Genomic DNA, 25,059 nt, shown 5'->3' on the forward strand with positions numbered 1-25,059 from the left:
GGCCTGAAGGGGCTGCCCCAGCCCTAGTGGGAATGAGGGCTCTTGGCTTTCTCAGACGGTCAGTACCCGCGACGCCTTCCCGCTGCTGCTCCGCCCCATCCCAGCTGCAAAAACAACAGCCCATACCCTAAGCCCTGTTATTGCAGCCGAGAGTGGAGCCTCGGTGCGCAGCGGAAAGAGTGGGGGTGGGGCCTGGCAGCCCTAAGCAGACCTAGGGGCAGAGGGTGGGTTAGGGAGGTGGAGGGTCCCCTCCTGTGCCCCTCGGAGAAGTGGGGCTCCGAGGTGTGCAGAGAAGGGGCTTGGAGAGGCCTCCGGGGCTTGGGGACTGAGGGTCATCTCTGGCAGTGGCCTCCCTGAGGACTGTGGGGGGTGGGGTGGGGGCAGGGGAGGAAGTCGAACCACTTGGGAACCCGCTGAGCCAAGCCGTGGGCAGGAGGCGGCACCACCATGGCTCCCAGCCGGGCGGGGGCCAAGGCTTTCCCACGGGATGCAACCGGCCACTGGACTCTGTGGAGCCGGCCACTCCAAGCCAGGCCTGGGAGCCTGCGAGTTCTCTTGGCAGTTGGGTTCTGAACCCAGCAGGGCTCTTTCCTAGGTGTGTGCCGGGCATCCCAGCATCCCAGCGGAAGCTGTGACTCAGCTTTCTCTCCATCAGCTCCTGTCTCGTCCGGGGGCTCCTTACCCCTGTGGCGGGGACAGAGACCAAGAGCTTACATCACCCAGAGTCCGAATGCCTCAGAGACTGGGGGTGGGGGTGGGGCATGTTATAGAATTAGGAGACACACAAACCTGGGTTAGAACCTAAATTCTGCCCCCACGGGCCTGTCACTTAGCTTCTCTGAGCTTCTTCTACGGTAAAATGAAAATGTTAACATTCATCAGGTAAAGTCTTGGAAAGTTTAGACATCCTATGAATAAGGGCTCTTATTCATGTAGGTGCTTAATAATCGGAGGACAGTGATTCTTATTACACAAACCCCAAGAAGTGAAATGAGCTGAGATTGGAAAGGAATTTCTGATCTCAAGCCTTGGCTCGGTTCTCCTAGCCCCCTAACGTTCTGCGCAATGTAGAGAGCCCACTTGTTTCCACTCGGGCCAGGAACCGGTTAATAAAACTACTCTGTGAAGTTAGACAATGACTCTCTGTTCTTAAGGCTGTCCCTGGCCACAGGCATCAAACCCAGGGATAGACAGAAACTATTCCTGGGACAGAGGACAACCAGATGGGAGAAACAGAGCCTCGGGCCCCTCTGGGAGTGCCAGCCGCCTCTGACTGCAAGCTAGTCGAGGAGTGTCACTTCTGCATCCAGAAGGCAGGAAGCTGCTCAGATCCGGGACACAAGATTCCCAACCGAGTGGTACCATCACGAAAGGTATGATGCTGTTCCGAGACGTCCTTGGGTAGTTACAATGACTGATGAGTCTTTGAAATAAAGACTGGCATTGTTTTGCACTGGATTATCTGGTCTTTGAAATTATAACCAGATCCTTATCAAGTGCATCAGAATCACCTTTTATGGAGATTTTTTGAAACATTCTCTCGATTACAGAATGGGTATTCAGATCTACCCATTTAAAGGTGAATAGAAGTTCTATTTCTCTAAACCTTTATGATCACTACCAAGTACCGAGTGTTCTGTGCGTGCCAAGCGTGGGGCAGGGAATTGATGTAAGTTATCTCACTGCCATCATGTCACCACTCATGACACCATCCTGCAACCCATGAGGGGCAGGCCGGAGAGCTGAACAGGGGTCGGTATAATGTCCAAACCCCAGCTTTTAAACCACAGCTACTGTAGCTAAGAGGACAATTGGCCCTGGTCTCCACGTTATTTTTTTTCAGAGTCACAGACTGTATTTGTTTTCATCTACCCATGTGCTTAGTACGTTCTCACTTGGCACAAAAGACGCGTCAATTGTGAAATAATTCATTTGCTGACCAGAACCAACCCACTTTAGGGAGCTATTGTAAAGACCAACAGAGGTAAGGAATATGAAAGTCTTTAACCAAAAGGCAAAATTCTCTAATACGTAAGGGATTATGCTATTTATCATTTTTGAGTTTCCCCCCATACAGGGGCCGTTTTCCAATATGCAATATGGTGCTTAATATAAAGCTGCTTGATAAAGATTTTGATCCATGAAGAGCAAATGTTAATACCCAATCCTAATAACTATAGGATAGTGGGGTTATTATCCTCCCCCCATCATACGTTAGAACAACTGTCTGTCATTAGTCACAGTTTCCCCCCAAATTCCTATCAATTGACAATATTCAAGTGGTAAGGAATCTTAAGAACAGAGCCAGATTCCACAAAGATATAAATCCACATTTAGACCTTGATTAGCTTCTAGTTTAGGAGAATCAATCAAATAGTAAGTATTGAACTCCTACCCGGGGCTGAGAATAGGTTTGGGCTCTCCTTAGAGGTAAAAAAGAGAAGCTTAGTCAAGATGCTAGCAACACAAAAGGTTAAGCCAAAGGGGAATTTATTCAGAAGTCCAAGGGTGCTGTACCTACAGACATGGCTAGGTGCTAGGAGCTGAAACAAATCATCAGGTTTGGTTTTTTTTCTTGCTCCTGGACTTAGTTCTGCAGGCCTCTGCTTCTCCTGGAGCATTAGCCTGACTTCCTCCCACATCAGACAGTCTCTCTCCATGAGGCAGGAAAGTTAACCACCAACAGTCCCAAAGCCACGTCCTTACAGGAGATGATCTTAAGGAGAGAGATGTGCTCTCTTCTGAGGTCTGTGTAGGGAAGGACAGTACAGCCAGTCAGCACAGAAGTGGACTCACCTGACCTTGGTTGTGTGCCACCCCTGTGGCTGGGGGCACTCGGGGCACCAGGAGGTACCGGAATTGACAGTCCCACCCAAATCACATGGGATGGGGAGGAGCAGCTCCCAACGGAAAGTGGGTGCAGAACAGACAAAAACAACAGGTGTTCACTACAATAGCACTTGTTCTCAAGTTGCGTAGAGACGTGGCTTTTCCACAAAAACAATCAGAGAAGGATAAAAACATTAGTGTGTTGAAATGCCCAAGCGTTGAGTCAAAGCCTACAGGAAAAGGAAGTGATCCTATGGCCAAAAAGAGATTCTGCAGACAGGGAGGAGAAAGACCCATATCTTCTGGTCTTCTTCCTCCTCTTGGTTGAGACTTATCATCATAATCACCTTATTCTCCACATTAAAATAAGGACATTGTGATCTGATAATTATGCAGGTTAATCTAGAATATTTGAGATTGGGACAGTTTGGGAAAGTCTGGGAGATCTGATCAACATGGTCATACTCCTGGTCAAGAGAATGGGCTTATTTTTCTTACAAATAACTTTTCTTTCTGATTATAGATTATGTTTATTGTAGAAATTCTGGGGAAATTAAAATCATAGTTACCAGTTGTTCTAGTTTGCTAGCTGCCAGAATGCAATATGCCAGAAACAGAATGGCTTTCAAAAGGGGAATTTAATGAGTTGCTAGTTTATAGTTCGAAGGCCAAGAAAATATTCCAATTAAAACAAGTCTGTAGAAATGTCCAATCAAAGGCATCCAGGGAAAGATTCCTTGGTTCAAGAAGGCCGATGAAGTTCAGGGTTTCTCTCTCAAGTCAGAAGGCACATGGCGAACAGGTTCAGAGTTTCTCTCTCATCTGGAAAGGCATGTGGCGAACACGGCATCATCTGCTAGCTTTCTCTCCTGGCTTCCCTTCATAAAGCTCCCGGGAGGTGTTTTCCTTCTTCATTTCCCAAGGTTGCTGGCTGGTGGACTCTCTGCTTCTCGTGGCTATGTTGTTCTGCTCTCTCTGAATCTCCTCCTTTCTCCAAAATGTTTCCTCTTTTATAGGATTCCAGTAAATTAATCAAGACCCATCCGAATGGGTGGAGACACACCTCCACTTAATCCAGTTTAACAACCACTCTTGATAGGGTTACATCTCCAGGGAGATGATCTAGTTACAGATTCAAGCATACAGTATTGAATAGGGATTATTCTGCCTTTACGAAATGGGATTTTGATTAAAACATGGCTTTTCTAGGGTACATACGTCCTTTCAAACCAGCACACCCATGTATTTTTTAGGATTGGATGGGACTGCAAGTAATAGAAACACCAGGGAAGCAGTGGCTTAAATGAGAATGGACTTTTATTTCCCTCTCAGATACAGGAAGTCCTTGCTGGTGTGGGGGCTCTCCTGTGAAGAGGCCTCAGGGTGCCCAGGCCTCTTCCATCCAGCTCGCTGCTCTACTAAGTCAACGGGGTGGCCTCATCTTCATCATTCAGGAAGGCAGTCAGTCAGAAGGTCGAAGAGATGAAGAGACTGAGGGCTGTGCCAGCTATCTCCTGGGGAAGTTTCTCAGAAGCTGCAACAAAACATTTCCACATCACCCCATTGGTAAGAACGTAGTTAAATGACCACATCTACTGGCTAGGGAGAATGAAAAGAGTGGTCTTTGTTCTGGATGGTTATTTGCCTAGCTAAAACTCTCTTACTATGGAAGAAGGGGGGGAAAAAAGCTGTTGGGACGATTAGTGGTCTCTGCCAAACCTGTAATCACACTACCCAGAGATAGCTGCTCTTAACATCTTAGATGTGTATTGTATGCTTTATTTTAAAAATGAAATTGGAGTCCAACCAAATACATTGTTTTTGTATCCTTTTTTTTTAAATTACAGACTTGAAACAAAGTTTGTCTGATTACCTGTTTTAGCACTGAGTCACTTATTGCTAGCATTATTAACAAATTGATCACCCCCACCAAATGTACTGCTTTATAATTTTCTTTTTAAATAGATTGCTTTTATCTTATAAAGCCTGTTACAAAGGTCTTCTTCTTTAACTATCTATTTTGCAATATATATATAGATACACAGGTGGTTGTTGTAAAGAAATATACATGGAAGTCCTGAGCACTCTTGCCCCAGCCTCCACCAAATTAACATCTTACACAATTATCGTACCAAATGGGAACCAGTAAATTGACAATGGTACCATCCATACAGCTTATTCATATTTTCCCAGTTATATATATGCACGTGCGCAAATGTGTGTCTAGGCCATTTTATTACATGTGTAGCCTTGATTAATTACCCCCACAATCAAAATACCCATCTGCACCATCAGCACAAGACTCTCTTGTGTTGTGCCTTTATTGCCACATCCTTCTCTTTCCCCCAATCCTAAGCCCTGGCAACCACTAATCTGTTCTTCTTCTCTTTAATTATCTTATTTCATGAACATTACATAAATGGAATTAGGCAGTACATAACCTTTTGAGATTAGTTTTTTTTTCCCCATCCAGCATAATTTCCTTTAAAGATCCATCTAAATTGTTGCATATCTCAATAGTTCATTCCTTTGTGTTGCTGAGTTGAATTCCATGGTATGGGTGTATCACAGTTTAACCATTACTTGCTAAGGAAATTTAGGTAGTTGCCAGTTTGGGGCTATTATGAACAAAAAGGCTATGAACATTTGTGTCAAAGTTTACACGTGAAAATAAGTTTTCAAAGGAAGAGACTTATATTCTGTCCCAAATCTAAATTTTCTGTAGCACATAACCTAACTCAACCTGCCTGGGAAGCTCATTTAAACAAACCAAATACACGGAGCCCAGAATGGGAATGAGGGCTTGTTATTCCATGCAGCTTAATATAATACCTGGATACATTTCAGAGTATGATGGGTAGATAATTAAAAAGTATTGGCAAAGTTCCTTGAGGGACATGGGAGAAAATATGGAACTATTAAGCTTTCCCATCTGGAAAACCCCTGATACCCACTCAAACATTATAGGCCAAGCTCTTAATCTTGAGGCTTGCTCTTATGAAGCTTATTTCTTAGTGGAGAAGCTAAGCCTACCTATAATTATGCCTAGGAGTTACTTCCAGAGCATCTCTTTTATTGCTCAGATATGGCCTCTCTCTCTCCAAGCCCAACTCTGCAAAGATAATCATTACTCTCTTCCCTATGTGGGACATGGCATCCAGGGTGAAAGTCTCCCAGGCAACCCGGGACATGAATCCTAGGGATGAGCCTGGCCCTGGCACCATGGGATAGACAACACCTTCTTAACCAAAAGGGGAAAAAGAAATGTGACAAAGTGTTGTAGTTTGCTAGCTGCCAAAATGCAACACACCAGAAATGGATTGGCTTAAAAAAATTATTTATTAATTAAAAAATTAAGAAACCAAATAAAACATCCACATATATAATCAGTAATTTAATAAAAGGGGATTTATTTCGTTAGTCCTTCAGAGGAAAGGCAGCTAACTTTCAACTGAGGTTCTTTCTTACGTGGGAAGGCACAGGGTAATCTCTGCTGGCCTTCTCTCCAGGCCTCTGGGTTCCAACAGCTTTCCCTGGGGTGATTTCTTTCTGCATCTCCAAAGGCCTGGGCTGAGCTGTGAGTGCTGAGATGAGGTATGCTGAGCTGCTTGGGCTGTGCTAAATTGCGCTCTCTCATTTAAGCACCAGCCAATTAAACCAAACATTATTCATTGCAGCAGGCATGCCTCCTAGCCGCAGATGTAATGAGCAACAGATGAGGTTTACATGCCCCTGACTCTGTTGCCATAGCAACAGAACTAGGTGCCTTCACCTGGCCAAGTTGACAACTGAATCTAACTACTACACAAAGAACTACATAATTGGTAGTTCTTACTTATCAATAGAAAAAGACAAATTCCCAACATCAATTTGTCTAAGAGGGTTCAAATAGAGTCAAGAGGCTTTTCTGGAGGCTACTCTTATGCAAGCCTCTGCTAGATATTGTTAATCACTACGGCTTGTCAAACTCCAACCAACATCATTCCTGTTAACCCTAAAGAACACCTAAGGCTCTGTCTGGGATTCTACAAAAGTTTCATGCACCAAGTTTATTTTCCGAAACTTATAACCTCCAGATGGTTCCAAGCCAAATAAGTCCTGAAACCCAAAGGGGATAACCTCTCCAAGAACATCAACCAGTTCCATGCCCCATCTCATATTGTTGGCACCCCTTTTCAACAGGAAAAGGTTAAAATGGGCATAAGTTAAATATTCCTAAAGATTGGGAGAAGGATCAAAGGAGAAGAAGAGCTGTTTCAGAGAAGACAGGATTTAACAAATGAGTATGACTACCGAATCATTATGTTGATATTTCTTTTAGTCTCTAGTGTCTTGGTGCAGCTAGAGGGAAAAACCTGAAATTGTGGAACTGTAACCCATACCAAACTTTGAAATCTGTTCTATAACTACTTGTTAATATGTACTTGGAAATTTATTGCTTTTTTTGCATATATATTTTGCAATTTAAAAATGTTAAAAAATTTATTGCTTTTTTTGCGTGTGTATTTCACAATAAAAATGTTAAAAGAAAAGAAGTATTAGTTTCTCTGGGATAAATGATCAAGAGGGCAATTGCTGGGTCTTATGGTAAGTTCACTTAAGTTTTAAAAGGAACTGCCTAACTATTTCCCAGAGTAGCTATGTGTAAACTGCATTTTAAACTTAACAATATGTTGTCAACTATTTTCCTCATTGTTACGCATTCCCTGTGTCATTAAATATTCTTCTAAGACATATTCCATTGTATGGATGTACTATAATTTCTTATCCCAGTTTTCTAATTTTGAATATTTGGGTTTATTTCTGATTTTTGTGTCATAAATACTATGATAAAAAATATTGCGCATCAATCTTTGTGCCTATTTCTGATTATTTCTTAGGATAAATTTCTAGGCATAAACATACTGGTTCCAAGTCTATGAATGAACATTTTAAAGACTTTGCTTTTTTTTTTTTGCACGGGCAGGCACTGGGAATTGAACCTGGGCCTCTGGCATGCCTCGTTTTTCCAAATTGTTCTACTGAAAGGTTGTTTCAGTTTATGCTTCCACAATAATGTATGAAAATAATTAGGGCAAAGAGCCTAAAAATACTAATATTGTAAAGCAAATTGCAGTTACATAATTGGTAGTTCTTACTTATCAATAGAAAAAGACAAATTCCCAACATCAAGATGCTTTGGGCTGCCACTAACAGAAAATACCATTCAAAATGATATAAACAGTAGAGAAATTTTCATCTCATATAATAAGATGTCTAAAGGTAGGGCAAATTCAGGATCTGTTAATTTCACAGAACTTCAATATAAGGTACCATACCACATAGAATGGCTTTGAAGCCAGTATGTTAGGTTTAAATCCTAGCTCTTCCACTTGCTAGTTATGGGACATTGATCAAGTTACTTACCCTGTTCATGCCCCGAGTTCCTCTTATAGAAATGGTTATATTAATAGTACGTGTCTCATGCAATTGTTGTAAGGATGAAAAGAGTTAATATATGTAAAATATACAATAAGTATTGATTGATATCATCAAGAGCCCAGGTTATTTCTGTTTATCTGTTCTGCCATCTCAGCATGTCAACTTTATCCTCAGTCTTGTGACTGTATGGTCAGCAACTACAGGGAGCTGCAGCAACTACAGGCATCAAATCCAAGACGAAAGGTAGAAGAGACTAAATATTCTTCTCAGTTTCTTTCTTAAAAACAGGGAACCAGGCGGGCCACAGTGGCTCAGCAGGCAGAGTTCTCGCCTGTCATGCTGGAGACCTGGGTTCGATTCCCAGTGCCTACCCATGCAAAAAAAAAAAGGAAACCTTTCTAGGAAGCCCCAAACAGACCTCCATTCATATCTAACTGGTTAGAAAATGGGTCACCCTACACTAATCTGTGGAAAAGGAAAATGGAATTGTCATTATTGGCTTTGACCAATTAGGATTTACCCATGAGCTAGGTTCATTTTCCCCGTGAGGAGAAACCAAACAAAATCAGAGTACTGTTAACAAGGAAGAAGGCAAAAAATGGACATTGGGTAGGCACCCAGAATTTCTGCCATACTTCATATTAGAAAAATGGGCAAACCATATACACCAGAAATTCAAAAGAGAAGGAACGAAAATGTTCAACAAATAGGTTGAACTTTAATCCAGGTTACTGAAGTCCTTTATAAACAGAGTGAAAGTCAGATGGAGAGAGAAGCCACAAGGAGCAGCCAGAACCTGGAAGTCAAGGGAACCCAGAAAAGAAAGGAGAAGCTGGCCATTATGTATCTTGCCAAGTGACAGAAAAGCCAAGGATGGATCTCCAGCAGCCAGCCATAGAATGCCATAGTCTTCTGGGAGAAAGCATCACCTTGCTAATGCTTCAATTTTGGACTTCTTGCTTCAAAACTATGAGTCAATAAATTCTCATTATATAATTCAATCCATTGGATGGTGTTTGTTTTAGCAGCTGGGTAACTAAAACAATTAGTATCCACAATATAAAAATAACTCCTAAAATCTGAGAGGAAAATATTTTTTTGAGTCATTAGAAAAGTTGGCAAATGACATAAACAGATGTGTCACAAATAATATATGGCCGATAAATGTGAGAATATGAACAATTTCATTACTAATCAGGAAAATTTGCATTAAGACCACGATGAGATATACTTTTATATCCATCTGATCCCCTCCAAATGAGATAGTTGATAATAAAAAATTGTTGATAAGGATGTGAATCAGCTGGAATTCTTAAACACTGCTGGAGGGAGTATACATTGATTTGATCATTTTGGAAAACTAACGCTATTTGTCAAGTTGACCATTCACATACCCTATGATCCAGCTGTCCCAGTTCTAAGTGTCTTGGATGACAAAAGACATCCAAGAATATTTCATAGGACTATTACTTGTCTTCCTCCACCCCCCACAAAAACTATACACCTTCCATAAAAACTTTTTGGGGGTGGGCCACAGTGGCTCAGCAGGCAAGAATGCTTGCCTGCCATGCCAGAGGACCCGGGTTCGATTCCTACCCATGTAAAAAAATAAAAATTAAAAAAAAAAAAAACTTTTTGGGAAGCAACCAGATGTCTATTAAAGGAAAATAAATACATGAATTGTGGTGTAGTCACACAATGGAATACCATGTAGCAGTACAAATAATAGCACTGCAAATAACATAACAGCAAGGATAGGCTTTAGGAATGTAATATTTCCATTTTAATCACTTTCATCTATATGATTCAGTGATATTAATTACATTCATCACATTATGTTGTCATCACCATTATCAATTACTAAAATTTTTTTCATCATTCTAATCAGATACTCTGTAATTATTAAGCAATAATTTCCCATCCCTACCCCTTCAGCCCCAGGTAACTTTCTATGAATTTTCTAAGTATTTCTGTAAGTACACTTATTCTAAGTATTTCTGTAAGTGAAATCATATGATATTTTTCCTTTTGTGTCTGATATTTCTCTCAACATGATGTCTTCAGGGTTCATTTCTGTTGTAATATGCATCAAAACTCCAGTCCTTTTAATGGCTGAATAATATTCCATCATATGCATATATCACATTTTACTTATCCATTCCTCTGTTGATGGATACTTGAGTTGCTTCCACCTTTTAACTATTGAATCATAGCTGCTATGGACATAGTGTACAGTATTAATTCAAACACCTGCTTTCAATTCTTCTGAGTATATATCTAGAAGTGAAATTACCTGGTCATATGGTAGTTCTATGTTTAACTTCCTGTGCTTGAGCTTTTGGCATCATATCTAAAAAAATTGTTGATAAGACTCTATATAGTAATTTAAAATCCTGAAGATTTGCTCCTATGTTTTCTTCTAAAAGCTTTATAGTTTTATTTCTCATATTTAGGTTGTTGGTCCATTTTTGGTGAATTTTTGTATATGGTGTGAGATAAGGGTCCAATTACACTCTTTTGCAAGTGGATATCCAGTTTTCCAGGCACTATTTGTCGAAGAGACTATTTTTTCCCCCACTGAATGGACTTGGCACCCTTGCTGAAAATCAATTGGTAAAGATGTGTTTACTTTTTTCTTTTAATGGCTTGAAATCTGGGAAAATAAAGAATGACAATATCCAGAACATGTTAAGCGCTAGCATGGCTATACACTGATGCAGTTCAAAAAAATTTTTTTTTTAATTACATGATAAAATTGATACATTTTAATGGGTTTTTGATGTCATTGTGCTTTAAATTTTGCTTTTTGATCATTTATTGCTAGTATTTAGAAATACATTTGAAGGGAGCACAGATGAAATCAGAAGGAAATAGAGATGATAAAGACTGAGATGGTATAATCTAAGAATGCCTAGAGTGTACAATGAGAGTGACTAAATTTACAAATTAAAAAATGTTTTTGCATGAGGAAGAACAAAGAAATGTCAATATTTCAGGGTGTTGAAATATTTTAAAACTTTAACTTTTGTGTAAGACTAAGGCAAAAAATGTTTAGTTGGTACAAAATTTATATTTTGACTAGTGCATTTCCTAATATAACTTACATGGACAGTTTACTTGAACACCAAAAGTACATGGAACCTTGAGTAGGGCATGAGAGTTTGTAGGTTTGCCCAGAGCGATGCCCCGATAAATCCCAGAGTGGTTTGAACAGTGAATAAAAAAGTATTTACAAAGTCCCCTTGGGGGAATAGCGACAAAGGGGAAAAATTCAACTTCCCCATGTGGAGAATTCCTGGTATTCTCACAAGCAGAGGGGACAACCAAAGCAATAGACTGAGCCCTCAATCTTGGGGTTTGTTCATATGAAACTTATCCCTGCAAAGGACAGACTAAGCCTACTTAAAATTAGGCCTAAGAGTTATTCCCAGAGAACCTCTTTTGTTGCTCAGATGTGGCCTCTCTCTCTCAGCCAACACGACAAGCAAACTCACTGCCCTCCTCCTCTTTACATGGGATATGACTCCCAGGGGTGTAAACCTTCCTGGCAATGTAGGACAGAAACCCTAGATTGAGCTGGGACTCAGAATTAAGGGATTGAGAAAACTTTCTAGACCAAAAGGGGGAAGAGAGGAATGAGACAAAATAAAGCATCAATGGCTGAGAGATTTCAGACAGAATTGAGAGGTTATCCTGGAGGTTATTCTTAAGCATTATATAGGTATCACCTTTTCAGTTAAAGTATATTGGAGAGGCTGGAGGGAACTGCTGAAAAATGTAGAGCTGTGTTCCATAGCTCTACACAGTAGCTGTGTTTCTTGAAGATGATTGTATAATGATACAGCTTTTGCAATGTGACTATGTGATAGTGAAAACCTTGTGTCTGTTGCTTCTTTTATCTACGGTATGGACAGATGAGTAAAACATATGGATTAAAAATAAATAAATAATAGAGGGAACAAATGTTAAAATAAATTTAGTAGATTGAAATGCTAGTGATCAATGAAAGGGAGTGATAGGAGGTATAGAAAAAAATAGAGGAAACAAAGGCTAAAACAAATTGGGTAGGTGGAAATACTAGCAATCAATGAGAGGGAGGGGTAAGGGTATGGTATGTATGAGTTTTTTTTCTTTTTTCTTTTTCTTTTTCTGAATTAATGCAAATGTTCTAAGAAATAATCATGGTGATGAAGTTACAACTATATGATGATATTGTGGGTTGATTATATACCTGGAATGGAATGATCATATGGTAAGAATGTTCATGTTTGTATGTTGCTATGCTTAAAAATTTTTTTCAATTAAAAAAAAGAAATATGTTTGATTTTTCTGTGCTGAACTCGTATCTTGTAACCTTGCTAAACTCATTTCTTAGTTCTATGTAGATAATAATGCCATCTGTGAATAGAGGCAGTTTATACTTTCTTTCCAGTCTGTATGTCTTTTATCTCATTTTCTTGCCTTCTGCACTGGCTAAGACTTTGATTATAATGTTGAATAGAATTAGTGAGAGTAGACACCCTTACGTTTTTCCTGGTCTTAGGGAGAAATCATTCAATCTTTCATCATTATGTATGGTTAGGTATAGGATTTTTTTTTTTTTTTGCATGGGCAGGCACCAGGAATTGAACCTGGGTCTTTGGCACCGCAGGTGAGAACTCTGCTTCTGAACCGCTGTGGCCCTAGGTATAGGATTTTGTAGATGTCTTTTATCAAGATGAGGAAGTTTGTTTCTGTTCCTAATTTTCTGAAAATTTTATCATAGATGGATGTCTAATTTTGTCAAATGCTTTTTTCTGCCTCAGTTGACATGTTTATGTGATTTTTACTCTTTTAGATTATTAATAGGGTGTATCTCACTGATTAATTTTCAAATGTTGAACCCACTTTGTTTTGCCAGGTTTAAATATCACATGCCAAGATTATTAACTTTATGTATTGCTAGATTTGATTTGCCAATAATTTATAAGGACTTTTATACCCACGTTCATAAGAGATATTGGTTTGTAGTATTGGTTTTTTTTTCTGTTACTGCCTTTGATTTTAATATTGACATAATCTTTTTGGAGGGCAATTTGTCAATTTCAATAAAAGTCTTAAAAATTTGTTGTCTAAATATTCCACTTCTAAGAATTTATCATCAAGAATTAATTAGAGATTCTTATACACAGACTGGCTTTGGATAGATCTAGATATGAGTATTAATTCATCCCCTTACTAAGTGCTTAAATTCCGTGGATCTGTTGCCTATTGGATAGATCTAGATTTGAGTACTAATTCATCCCCTTACTAAGTGCTTAAATTCCGTGGATCTGTTGCCTATCTGTAAAACGGGAATACGAGGACCTTCTTCCCAGAATGGGGGCACTAAATAATTCTTGTAAGGCTCTTGGCATAGCGCCAAACATCTAGTAAGCTTTGAGTAAATGACAGCTCCCTTGATACTATGTTATACTGCCTGGCCTCAGTAAGCGAAGTCTGTCCAAATCGGAGGACATCATTTGCCCTCATATTAGCGCCCACGTTGAATCTCCTTATTGGTGGATCGCCCTCTCATCCTTGATTTCTCTTACATTTTGTGCGCTAGGCACTGGGAATACAAACACAAAAAAGATTTGGTCCCTACCCTCATGGGGCAGTCTATCAGAGAGACACGCACAACTAACCAGTACCGAGCACTGTAACAGCATTACAATGGCGCGTCTCCCACGATGAGCCCTCTAAGCATCCAGATCGGACATGAGGGAGAGGGCGAGGTTTCTTGTTCCCATGGCAACGGGACTAGCCACCCTCTCCAGGCTTCACGGGTCACCTTTATTAAGCATTTGTGAAGCCAGGAAAAGGCACTTCCAGGCCTGGCAGCTCGCAGATACGCCCGGCTACCAAACGACCCGAGGACCACACCTCCGATTGGTTCAGGTGATTGGGCCGTGGCCGGCGGTCTCCCAAACTGGAGTTCTCGCAGAGCGGAAGCGACCTCGCCCGACCCGGAAGTGCAAGCCTCGTCGTCTTGCAGGTGTAGTTTTCGTTTGTGAAGCGGCGGCTTTTGAGATTCCCGGCGCTGCCATGAAGGGTTCGGAGTTGTCTGAGAAGATTGAGAGTTTCGTGGAGGCCCTGAAGCGGGGCGACGGGCGGCGGAGCTCCGAGGACATGGCTCGCGAGACCCTGGGGCTGCTGCGCCGGATCATTACAGACCATCGCTGGAACAATGCGGGTGAGGCAGGCCTAGCTCTGCTCCGCGGCCCCGGTCCTTTTCGCTTCGCGATCCCAAGGCTGAGGATCATCGGGCGCTTGGCCGCTCACCTCCTGTCTCTTGGACTGCAGGGGAGCTGATGGAGCTGATCCGCAGGGAGGGCCGGAGGATGACAGCCGCGCAGCCTTCAGAGACCACCGTGGGGAACATGGTGCGGAGAGTGCTCAGAATTATCCGGGAGGAATATGGCAGGTCAGGTCCACGTTCCAGGCTCCGGTTGGACCCATGACTCCTTTTGAACGAACCCCTCTTCCTGCTTGGAGCCTTTATTGAAGCCGAGTAGCTCTTGTTACCTTCCTGACCGCACCTCCTCCCCAACTCCCTCTTTGGGTCTTCTTGCCTCCACAGACTCCACGGAAACAGCGACGAGAGCGATCAGCAGGAGTCACTGCACAAACTCTTGACTTCCGGAGGCCTGAGCGAAGATTTCAGTTTCCATTATGCCCAACTCCAGTCCATCATAATTGAAGCAATTAATGAGCTGCTGGTAGAACTGGGTAAGCGTCCTTGTGATCCCTGGGTGAACAAGACAGGTCCCTGGCATATGAGGGAACAGAAGAGCCTGTTAATTATCCATCAGGAGCGAACAATACTGCTGTTTGCAGAGGTTTGTCCTCCATTCATATTTGGAAGGGTTGGAATAGGTGGCAGGATTAAGCCCGCGTTCTCTAGATTTTCAGTCCTTTATAGGCTACAAATTCACTGCTGGCAGTGACCCTATGAGGAGAAGGCTTTATTTTCATTAAAAAAAAAAAAAGACTCCCTTAAACCGCGGTTGATAGACCCTCCTGCACTAAACGATCTTCTGAATTGTTACACACATATCTGCTTGTCCATCTTGCTTTGTCTTTGTGACCCAGGGGACCTGCAGATACTCAATATGATCAGGGTTACCCAAGAGAGGAAGAAACTGGGGTTCTATCTGTGTCCTAAGCTGCTGCTTCCAAATTCCTCCCCTTGTTTTCTTCTCTGACCTCTTTTTTTTTATTATTTTTATTTTTATTGAGAAATCTTCACACACATAGAGTCCATTCATAGCATACAATCTATGGCCCACAATATCATCACATAGTTGTGTCTTCATCACCATGATCATTTTTAGAATGTTTGCATTACTCTAGAAAAAGAAGTAAAAGAAATAACTCATACATCCTATACTCTTTATCCCTTCTCTCTCATTGACCGCTAGTATTTCAATCTCCCCAATTTTTTACCCTTTATCCCCCCTATTATTTATGTATTTTTTATCCTTATTTTTTTCCTTATCTGTCAATACCCTGGATAAAAGGAGCATCAGACACAAGGTTTTCACAATGAAACAGTCACATTGTAAGAGCTAAATAGTTTAAAAATTGTCTTCAAGAATCAGAGCTACTGGAATACAGTTCAACAGTTTCAGATACTTCCCTCTAGCTACTCCAATATACCCTAAACTAAAAAGGGATATCTATATAATGCATAAAAATAACCTCCAGGATAACCTTTTGACTGTTTGAAATCTCTCAGCCATTGACAGTTTATTTTGTCTCATTTCTCTCTTCCACCTTTTGGTCAAGAAGGCTTTCTCAATCCCATGATAATGGGTCCCGGCTCATACCGGGAGTCCTGTCTCACTTTGCTAGGGAGATTTACCCCCCTGGGAGTCATGTAGGAGGGAGGGCAGTGAGTTCACCTGCCAAGGTCACTTAGACAAACAGGCTACATCTGAGCAACAAAACAGGTTCTCTGGGGGTGACTCTTAGACGTAATTTTATAAGTAGGTTTAGCTTCTGCATTGCAGGAATAAGTTTCATAGGGCTGAACCCCAAGATTGAGGGCTCAGTTTGGCCTCTTCAACTCAGGTGGAGGTGTTGTGGCCACTTTTTTTTTTATTGAGGTAAAATTCACATTACATACTATTAACTATTTTAAAGTTTATAATTCAGTGGCATTTTGTTGTACAACTACTAACTCTTTATTTTCAAAACTTTATCACCCTATAAAAACACCCATACCCATTAAGTAATCATTCCCTCTTCTCCCTCTCCCCACTCCCCACTCCCCACCCCCACCCCCACCCCCAATCCCTTGGCAACTTCTAATAAACTTTCTATCTCTGGATCTGCTGATTCTGGATGTATCATGTAAAAGGAATCATACAATATGTGGCCTTTTGTATCTGGCTTCTTTCCACTTACATATTGCTTTTTCAAAGCTCATCCAAGTTGTAGCATATATCAGTACCTTCCTTTTTGTGACTGAATATACTGTTCCATTATATGTATGTACTCTTTCTTTTGGCAGAAGAATTCTTTTAGGGTAATGCTCTATTTATCTTACCCTTAGCACTTCGGGATTTCCAAGATTGGACCATTTCTTGTCTGAATTTATTGTCTTTAATTTGTACACTGATGTTCTTAGCAGCATTAGTCACAGTTGCCAAAAGGTGGAAGCAACTCAAGTTGTCCATCAACTAATGAATGAATAAACAAAATGTTGTAGATATATACAATGGAATATTATTCAGCTATAAAAAGTTCTGATACATGTGACAACATGGATGAACCTTGAAGATATCATGTTGATATCTATGTCCTTTTGGACACAAAAGGACAAATATTGCATGATCTCACTTATATGAAAAAATTAGAATATGCAAATTCATAGAGGCAGAAACTGGAATGCAGGTTACCAAAGCCAGGGTGGGAGTGGGAAATTGGGACTTAATGCTTAGTTAGTACAAAGTCTATTTGGGGTCATGAAAAAATTTTGGTAATGAGTGGGGGTGATGGTGGCACAAGATTGTGAATGTAATTAACACCACTGAATTGCATATTCTAAAGTAGATAAAATGGAAAACTTTGTGTTGTATATATGTGTTACCAGAATAACGATTTAAAAAAAAGACGAACCACAGAACTGTGTACAACACAAAGAGTGAACCTTAATGTAAATATAAACTATAGTTAAGAATATAATTATAATAATACTGCTTCATCAATTGTAGCAAAGTTACCACATTAATGCAAAAATGTTAGTAATTGGGGAAACTGTGTGTGTGTATGGGAACTTTGTACTTTCTGCATGATTTTTCTGTCAATTTAGAACTGTTCTAGTAAAAAAAAATCAATTGTAAGGGGCTGGTGTCTGAATTGTAGTGGCAATGTTTGTTTTTTCTGGGGGCATGGGCCAGGAATCAAACTTAGGTTTCTCACATGGCAGGCAAGCATTCTAATACTGAGCCATCCTTGCACCCAGTGGCAGTGGTTTTGATGTGGGGTTTGTTGATGAGTAAGGTGCTGCTGGGAAAAAGTCAGGCTGAGAACTTGGGAGATAGCAAAACCCAGAGGAGTGGTGCTTTTAAGAAACTGTGACATTTTGCCTTAAGTAGATTACCCTATGATAGATACCAGGTTCTGCTAGGTGTGCAGTCTTCCCTTTCTTTACTCTGCCATGTCTGCCCGTGACCTAGCACAGCAGTTTCATATTTTCCTTTCAAAACTGCCTGTTGTTACAGAAGGGACAACGGAGAACATTGCTGCCCAGGCTCTGGCACACATCCACTCCAACGAGGTGATCATGACCATTGGCTACTCCCGAACAGTAGAGGCCTTCCTCAAAGAGGCTGCCCGAAAGCGGAAATTCCACGTCATTGTAGCAGAGTGTGCTCCCTTCTGCCAGGTAGGGGGGCTGCTGGAGTTGCTAGGAAAAATGAAAGTTGAGAAGGGACAGGTGGGGTCTATGCCAACTTCTAATTGGTAAGCAACACACTGAGTCATTGAGAAAGTAAAGTGAAACATTAAGGGAATTTTAAAATTGTTCATCCTGTGAACAATTCTAAACATTGGTTTAAGGAAATTGGGTGAAAGAAATGATCATGGTGATGAATATGCAACTATGTGATGATGTTGTGAATTACTGATTATATATGTAGAATGGAATGATCAAAAGTTACAAATGCTTATGTTTGTTTGTTTTTTTTGGTATTTAAAAAAAATTAAAATAAATTTAAAAAAACCCCTGAAATTGTGGAACTGTAAAAAAAAAGAGAGAAGAAAATTAGGTGAACTGCTGGGTTCAAGAAAAGATAAATATTAGTTTTTTCAGGAATCAAAATATGATAAATTACCTTGAGGACGACTGATGCTAGGTCTGACCTCATTCAATCCCTAAGTAAATAATAGGTCTCAAAAAAGGAAATAATATTTGAGACAGGATGTTGTAAAATAATGAGCCAGGAGCTATCTTGTCAGCTGCCTGATTACATAAGCAAGTAGCATTTCCAGTTTTGTGGCTGCTCAACTGCTGCTTTGGGATATTATATATTTATTAGCTTCCTCTGGGCCTCCCTGCAGCTTTTCAGAGAAAACCTAACATAGGCAGAAAAATGAGTTATCTGTTGGAAACTGTGTTCTGGATCTGCCCATTATCAAATAATTCCCCAGATCTGTTATATTTGAAAGGTCTTTCACTCTCTCTTATTCTTTCTCCCTATATCAGCCTTTCCTTCCTATTACAGGGTCATGAAATGGCTGTCAATTTATCCAAAGCAGGTATTGAGACAACTGTCATGACTGATGCTGCCATTTTTGCTGTTATGTCAAGAGTCAACAAAGTGCGTATATTTGGAGTTATATTGAATTTATGAAGATTATGCCCCTCCAATAATATTTTCCCCTTCCCATAATATCCATTGTAAATAAAGAAAGCTTCTAGCACCTTTGGAAAATACATACTTAAGTCTTTTTAATCTATTAACTGAATTTATTTTCCCTTTATTTGTATCATTGTTCCTTGTTTGAAGTAGCATCTAAATTTTATTATAGCACTGAAAAGAATGCAGTAGGACTAAAACAAAGTGTGCTAGGGATTGGCTAGAGTGCTCTTGTCTTATGCTCAGTGAATTTGGCAGTGGTGGATGGCAAATGAAAAAGGCTCCTGGCTTCTCAGGAGATGTGAATATAGATTTCCAGAAAAGACAGGGCTAAGAGCAATAAGTATTACAGTTTCCTGCCTCATACTATGCCCATTCTTTCCTTTGAAACCCACTTTTAAGCTAGAATCAGTGTTATTCAGCTTGTGACCCCATGAGACACAAAGACTGAGAACTAAGTAGTTAGCCTGTTGTTCCCAGTAGTAGCCCCTTTAAGGCTCTACCCTCAGGATGGCTCACCGTTTCCTTCCTGTTCCAAAGGTGATCATTGGCACGAAGACTATCCTGGCCAACGGTGCTCTGCGAGCTGTGACAGGAACTCATACTCTAGCACTGGCAGCAAAACACCATTCAACTCCACTCATTGTCTGTGCTCCTATGTTCAAGCTTTCCCCACAGGTACAGCTGTCTGTCTCTGTCTTGTAGCCAGCAGAGAAAAGGAAGCCAGTGTGTAGGCTTAACCTCTGGGCCTTTTATCTATTCACTCCAGGGCCTATCTGCATTTACTTAGTGGATTAGATCCAGTGGAGGCTGGAAAGAGCCACAGAAGGCTTGATCCAGGCAAAGCAATTGATAGGTATAGCCTGCCAGCTTTAGGAAGTCAAATTTGTAATGTCAGGACAATACGTTGGGAAATCCATTGCTTATATTGCCATGATTCCCAACTGTCCTGATCATTTCTGAAAATGCCAAACAAGTTGAAACTTGGAACACAGAATTGGTCTTATTCATCACAGTTCCAGGGCCTGTCTTCTGTAGTCCAAACACAAGCAGTTACTAAGTGATACACTATTTCATTAGAGACAAGCTATCTGCTTTGAGAACATCAACCCATTCATAGGTCTCTCTTATTCTTTTTTTTTTTTTTAAAACTTTTTCTTTCTTTTCCAGTTTCCTAGTGAAGAAGATTCATTTCACAAGTTTGTGGCTCCTGAAGAAGTCCTGCCTTTCACAGAAGGTAGAGAAGCTTTGTGTGTGTATGTATGTGTGCATGTGTTTTGTTTTGGTGGTGAACAGGGTTGAATGCTGTCAGGTTGTGCTTTTTTATTATACTTTTTGTGGTAACTGTTCTCTTTATAGCTTATGGTATTTGGGGACCAGATCTAATCCATGTTCATTTTGTTTTGAACAAATCTGAGTTGTTGGGGCCATGGTGGGTTGGATCACCAGCATTGGCTGGGTTTGGCTTTGTGTGTTGTTTAATATTCAGATATCAATCTGGTGAAAAAATGTACTTGTTTGATTTGCTGTAGGGAGTCCCTTTGATGTGTGGGCTGCCAAAGGAAGCAGACTCTGAGATCTTTCTACTTGTGAAACTTGCCTGTAGTTTGGAAATCTTGTGTACTAGGGTTCCTTTTCTCTAACTTCTTCTGAAGGTAGCAGCTTCGGTCAGTGATAATAGTAAAACCTAACCTTAAACATCATCTGGGAGCAAAGCATAGTACTTAGGGTTCTCATTCCTTTTTGGAAATGGAATAACTTCATCCATTTATTCAAATATTCATTCTTTAAAAATGTATTTATTGAGCACCCACTGTATCCAGCATTATTCTGGGTACTGGGAAAATGACTGGAGAACAGATATAAGGCCCTGTTCCCACAGAGTTTACATTCTGTGGGGGGAAGGCAGATGAAAAAATAAGAGATCATGGGATGTTTTAGGAAGAAAACAATAAATCAGGGTGATACAATGGAAAGATAGGCCTAAGAGACTATCTTAGATTGGGGGGGTCAGGAAAGGTCATTCAGAAATGACATTTCATCTTCAGGTGAGTGTTGAATGGTAAGAGCCCACAGGTGAAGATCAGGGGAAGACTTTTCTAGGCAGAGGGAAAAGATGGTGCAAAGACCCTGATATGAGTACATACTTAGCTGGTTGGAAAAGATGGCCATGTGGCTGGAGAGTAATGGGCAGGGGGAGAGTGTTACAAATTATAATCAGTTCTTTAAGGAGGCTTAAAGACTTGAAGGCTGCAAGTCAAAAGTTAAGTTTCATTCTCAGGGTTATCGAAAGGCACTGGGGAGTCTTAGGTAGAGATTTTCTCATGATCTGAAGTTATTTCTTTTGCTTTGCATTTTGTTGCAGCCTCCCTTTCTTGGGATAGCTGGCATGCTTGTGTTATTGAGCCCAGAATCTATATACTGTTTAATTATTAAAGCAGGATGTTCATATTTATCTTTAGCATGTGTGATTGCCTTTCAGGGGACATTCTGGAGAAGGTCAGCGTTCATTGCCCTGTGTTTGACTATGTCCCACCTGAGCTCATTACCCTCTTTATCTCCAACATTGGTGGGAATGCACCTTCTTACATCTACCGCCTGATGAGTGAGCTCTACTGTCCTGATGATCATGTCCTATGACCACCACTTGACCCAAGCAGAAGTTGCTTAGGGAAGCAGAATGAAGAGGAGACTTCAGCACTCCTGCTGAAATGTATCCCCTTTAATACGGGAGTGAATTGGAGTCAACTTAAAAAAAGCATGGTACTGTTTTCTGCCTTTTTTGTCATCCCCTAACAAGGGCACATGTCCAGGACTGTCTCTTGCTTTCCAGATCTTTAACTGAGCAGCAGGGCTTGACCTATTGATTTTGGAGCCTCTTAGTGACCTGGTTGTGTCTGTTTCAGGAACTTAAACTTTCTGGTTCAGTGATGTGTTAAACATAACACCAGGTACCTTGCTGGGATAGAGATTTTTGTTCAGAAATGGCTACCACACCTTTTCCTAGGCTATGCCAATAAAAGCTGCTTAAAGGTTCGTAAGTTGGTTTATTTATTGTCCTGCTCTGATTGAACTGCTTGACACAGTAGTAGCAGAGCCCTTTTTGTGTTTTCATAAAGGGCTGTAATTAGAGGTAACACGTCTAAAGCATGGAAGTAGAAATCAAAGTATTTACATTTTCCTCTATAATTCACTGGAAATGGCCCCCAAACAACTTGCTAGTACACTAACATGGTGGTTCTAAACTTGTCCCATCACCAAATCACCTGGGGAACTTTAAAAATATACAGACTCTTAGGCTCCATCCCAAACCTACTACATCTGATCTCTAGGGTAGTGCCTGGGAATCTGTATGTTTAAAGCTCTCAGGTACTAATGTCTCTCAGTTGGTTACAACCTGTTTAAAGGGCAAAATTTGGAATTTATACTTACAGATATGGATAAGGATACAAAGACAAACAAGAATAGTAAATGTAACATCTGTCATGTCACAACCTAAGTGTCCAAAAATAGAAAAATGAAATGAGTATTAAATTTATATTGTGGAAAGTGTATACATTGCCACAAAGGTTTGTGTTTTTTTGTGTTTTTTTTCGGGTGCATGGTCCAAAAAGCTACAGAGGTTTTAAAGGATGCCTTAATTACAATCCTATTGAAGACATTTTGGCTCAGTACTTAATTTGAATTACAGTATTTAAAAATCCAGATATCACACACAAAAGATTAAAAAAAGAGAAAAATTTCTTACTTTTCTTGAAAACTGAGGCAATTTGGCAACTCTGGCCCACATTCCCAAATGGTAGTAGTTGGCTGTAGTGTGGTAGCTCCTGATTCTTTTAGTTAGGAAACCACCAGTTTTCTGCAGTTCTTATCCAGCCCGTTAAAAGAGCAACTCATGTATGTTATCTGGCTAACCCCTGTAGACATTTATGACTCTTGTTTTAAAAGGGCTAGATTTGTAAGGAAATCCATTTACGTTCATTAAAAACAAGTTGACGTAAAAGCAAACTGCAGATGTATAACATGACCCTATTTTCATTAAAACAAACCCAAATTACACACAGATAGAAGTCTGGAAGAATAATGCTAAACAGTGGCAAGCGGGGTAAGGTTGGGGGAGACAGCTTTCAAATTTTATTTAATAGGTTTACATAGTTTCCATTTTTTATGTGTATCGCTTTATTAATTACAGTTTTTATATAAAAAAATTTCCCTAGACAATCCAGATACTCTGTCATGTCTGGGAACTGCTGGCTCAAAACAGATCTGAGGCAGGCTGGAGTGTGCAGAGGAACCTGCTGGGATGCCTGTCAGAACGGCTGGCCTCCCACCTCTTGTGGGCAGTGTTTGTGGGGTGAGGGGAGAGGGCCCTAGGAATCTATATGTTTAACAAGCATCTCAAGGGATTCTGATAGGTGATTTGATAAACACTGGTCAGAGTTAGTTTATGAGGGAAAGGCCTGTCCATGCTGATAACCTATTTGAGATAGATCTCTTTGCTTTAGGACTTGTCTTCCTGAGAGAGGGAAGACATGAGATTGAAGATCAGTCTTTTAGATTGACCTAAAAGCTTTTAGTCTTTTAGACCTAAAAGCTCCCTGACTCAGAAGAGCCTGACTCATTCAGGCCTCAGTATGCCAATTATTTCTTAAAGCATCTGAGACCCCCGGCTTTCTCAGTGAAGTGGCTTATAGCTACCAATAATTAGCAGTTGTCTCTTTCAAAGGCACCAATTCTTACAATAATTCACTTGGGTACAATTGTGTGGTTTGGGGTAGGGGCAGCAGCAAGTCAAGGAACCAAAATCTGTTCCTGGCTCCAGAAATGCTTTATGATACTTGTGCTTTGTGCATCTTAGTTACTGTGTCTAAAATTAGCACCAATATCCTTCCCAGGCAAAACTGAGAGTGAAAGTTACAAGGGTAGAGGCTCTGTCTCTTTTGGTCAACTCTTAGAACGCTTAGAACAGAAGAACTGCACAACTGCTTTTCTTTAGAGTCTTGAAGACCTCAACTATATCCCACAAATCTATTTATATGCTTCATTTTTCAGTTTCTCTCTGTTCCTTTTTTGTACTTGAATAGGGGTAAAATTGGAACGGGAGACCCTGAGCTGAACAGAGAAACTAAGCTGACCCTAGCAGCCTCTGTGCCCACCTTCCCCCTGCCCTGTTGACAGAACCCTTTGAACTCAGGAAAAAACAGCAGTAGCTTGGAGAAAATTAATAGAGAAGTTTGTGGATGTGAAAGACTTCCTAAATATGCTAACCAAACCAAGTCAGATAACTAACTCAATGCAGTTTGTAAACACACTTTTTCCCATGGTTTCTATCTTAAAATTTGGGTGGACAGCAGGGAAGGCACAACTCTTGGAACTCGAATAAGGAGCAGAAATTCCTAATTTAGCCTTAGAAGAGAAGTCTGTGAAAAATACTCTACCAAGAAAAACGTAAGTGTAAAGTGATACTTCAAAGAAAGAAACGTCGGTACCCATATGATCTTAGTTTCACAGATGTGCTTTGAAACCATTTCTCAAAGCAATCCATTGCATCAGTCTTGCCATTAATAAAGGGAGCCAGTCACACAGTTCCATCACTGAGCTCTGTGACTCTATAATACCACATATGGAGAACTCAGTGCATCAGAAATGTTTTACCATAAAGATATTACCAGATGGCGAGGTAATTAAAGGCCCCATACATTCCACCTGTCCTCACAAAAATGCCCTCTACAGACACACCTAGTTGACACAAAGGAGCCGTTCTGAAATGCAGGATGGAAGTGTTTTATATCTGACCTACTTTGTTTTGAATTATTGTTTCATTCACTAGGCAGCTGTCCCACAGTACTGTGCAGTTCATATTAAAAAGCTATAGTCTAAGCTTTCAATATTTTTCACAACACTCCAAAATGGAAGGCAGCCT

At 40.5% G+C, this 25,059-nt stretch overlaps 1 protein-coding gene and 1 long non-coding RNA gene across 5 annotated transcripts; one reads left to right on the forward strand and one right to left on the reverse strand.

Annotated features, from left to right (window-relative positions):
* Positions 1-4,145: 4,145 nt before the first annotated feature.
* On the reverse strand, positions 4,146-15,559 carry LOC143652013 (uncharacterized). 4 transcript variants are annotated; one of them, XR_013160359.1, is made up of 3 exons: positions 13,923-15,559; positions 10,544-10,903; positions 4,146-4,363 (listed from the first exon to the last, which is right to left on the reverse strand). It is a non-coding gene; the product is annotated as an uncharacterized LOC143652013 (long non-coding RNA). The 4 variants fall into 4 exon arrangements; XR_013160358.1 differs by having other exon boundaries at positions 13,917-15,559; XR_013160361.1 differs by having other exon boundaries at positions 13,910-15,559.
* On the forward strand, positions 13,975-22,172 carry EIF2B2 (eukaryotic translation initiation factor 2B subunit beta). Its single transcript, XM_077123081.1, has 8 exons — positions 13,975-14,464; positions 14,575-14,695; positions 14,852-15,000; positions 18,000-18,163; positions 19,002-19,097; positions 19,677-19,814; positions 20,307-20,373; positions 21,619-22,172. Exons 1-8 carry the CDS (start codon positions 13,990-13,992, stop codon positions 21,774-21,776), a joined length of 1,368 nt encoding a protein of 455 aa, XP_076979196.1. The 5' UTR covers positions 13,975-13,989; the 3' UTR covers positions 21,777-22,172.
* Positions 22,173-25,059: the final 2,887 nt, after the last annotated feature.

Source organism: Tamandua tetradactyla, chromosome 12 (genome assembly GCF_023851605.1).
Source record: "Tamandua tetradactyla isolate mTamTet1 chromosome 12, mTamTet1.pri, whole genome shotgun sequence".
Taxonomy (NCBI): Eukaryota; Metazoa; Chordata; class Mammalia; order Pilosa; family Myrmecophagidae; genus Tamandua; species Tamandua tetradactyla.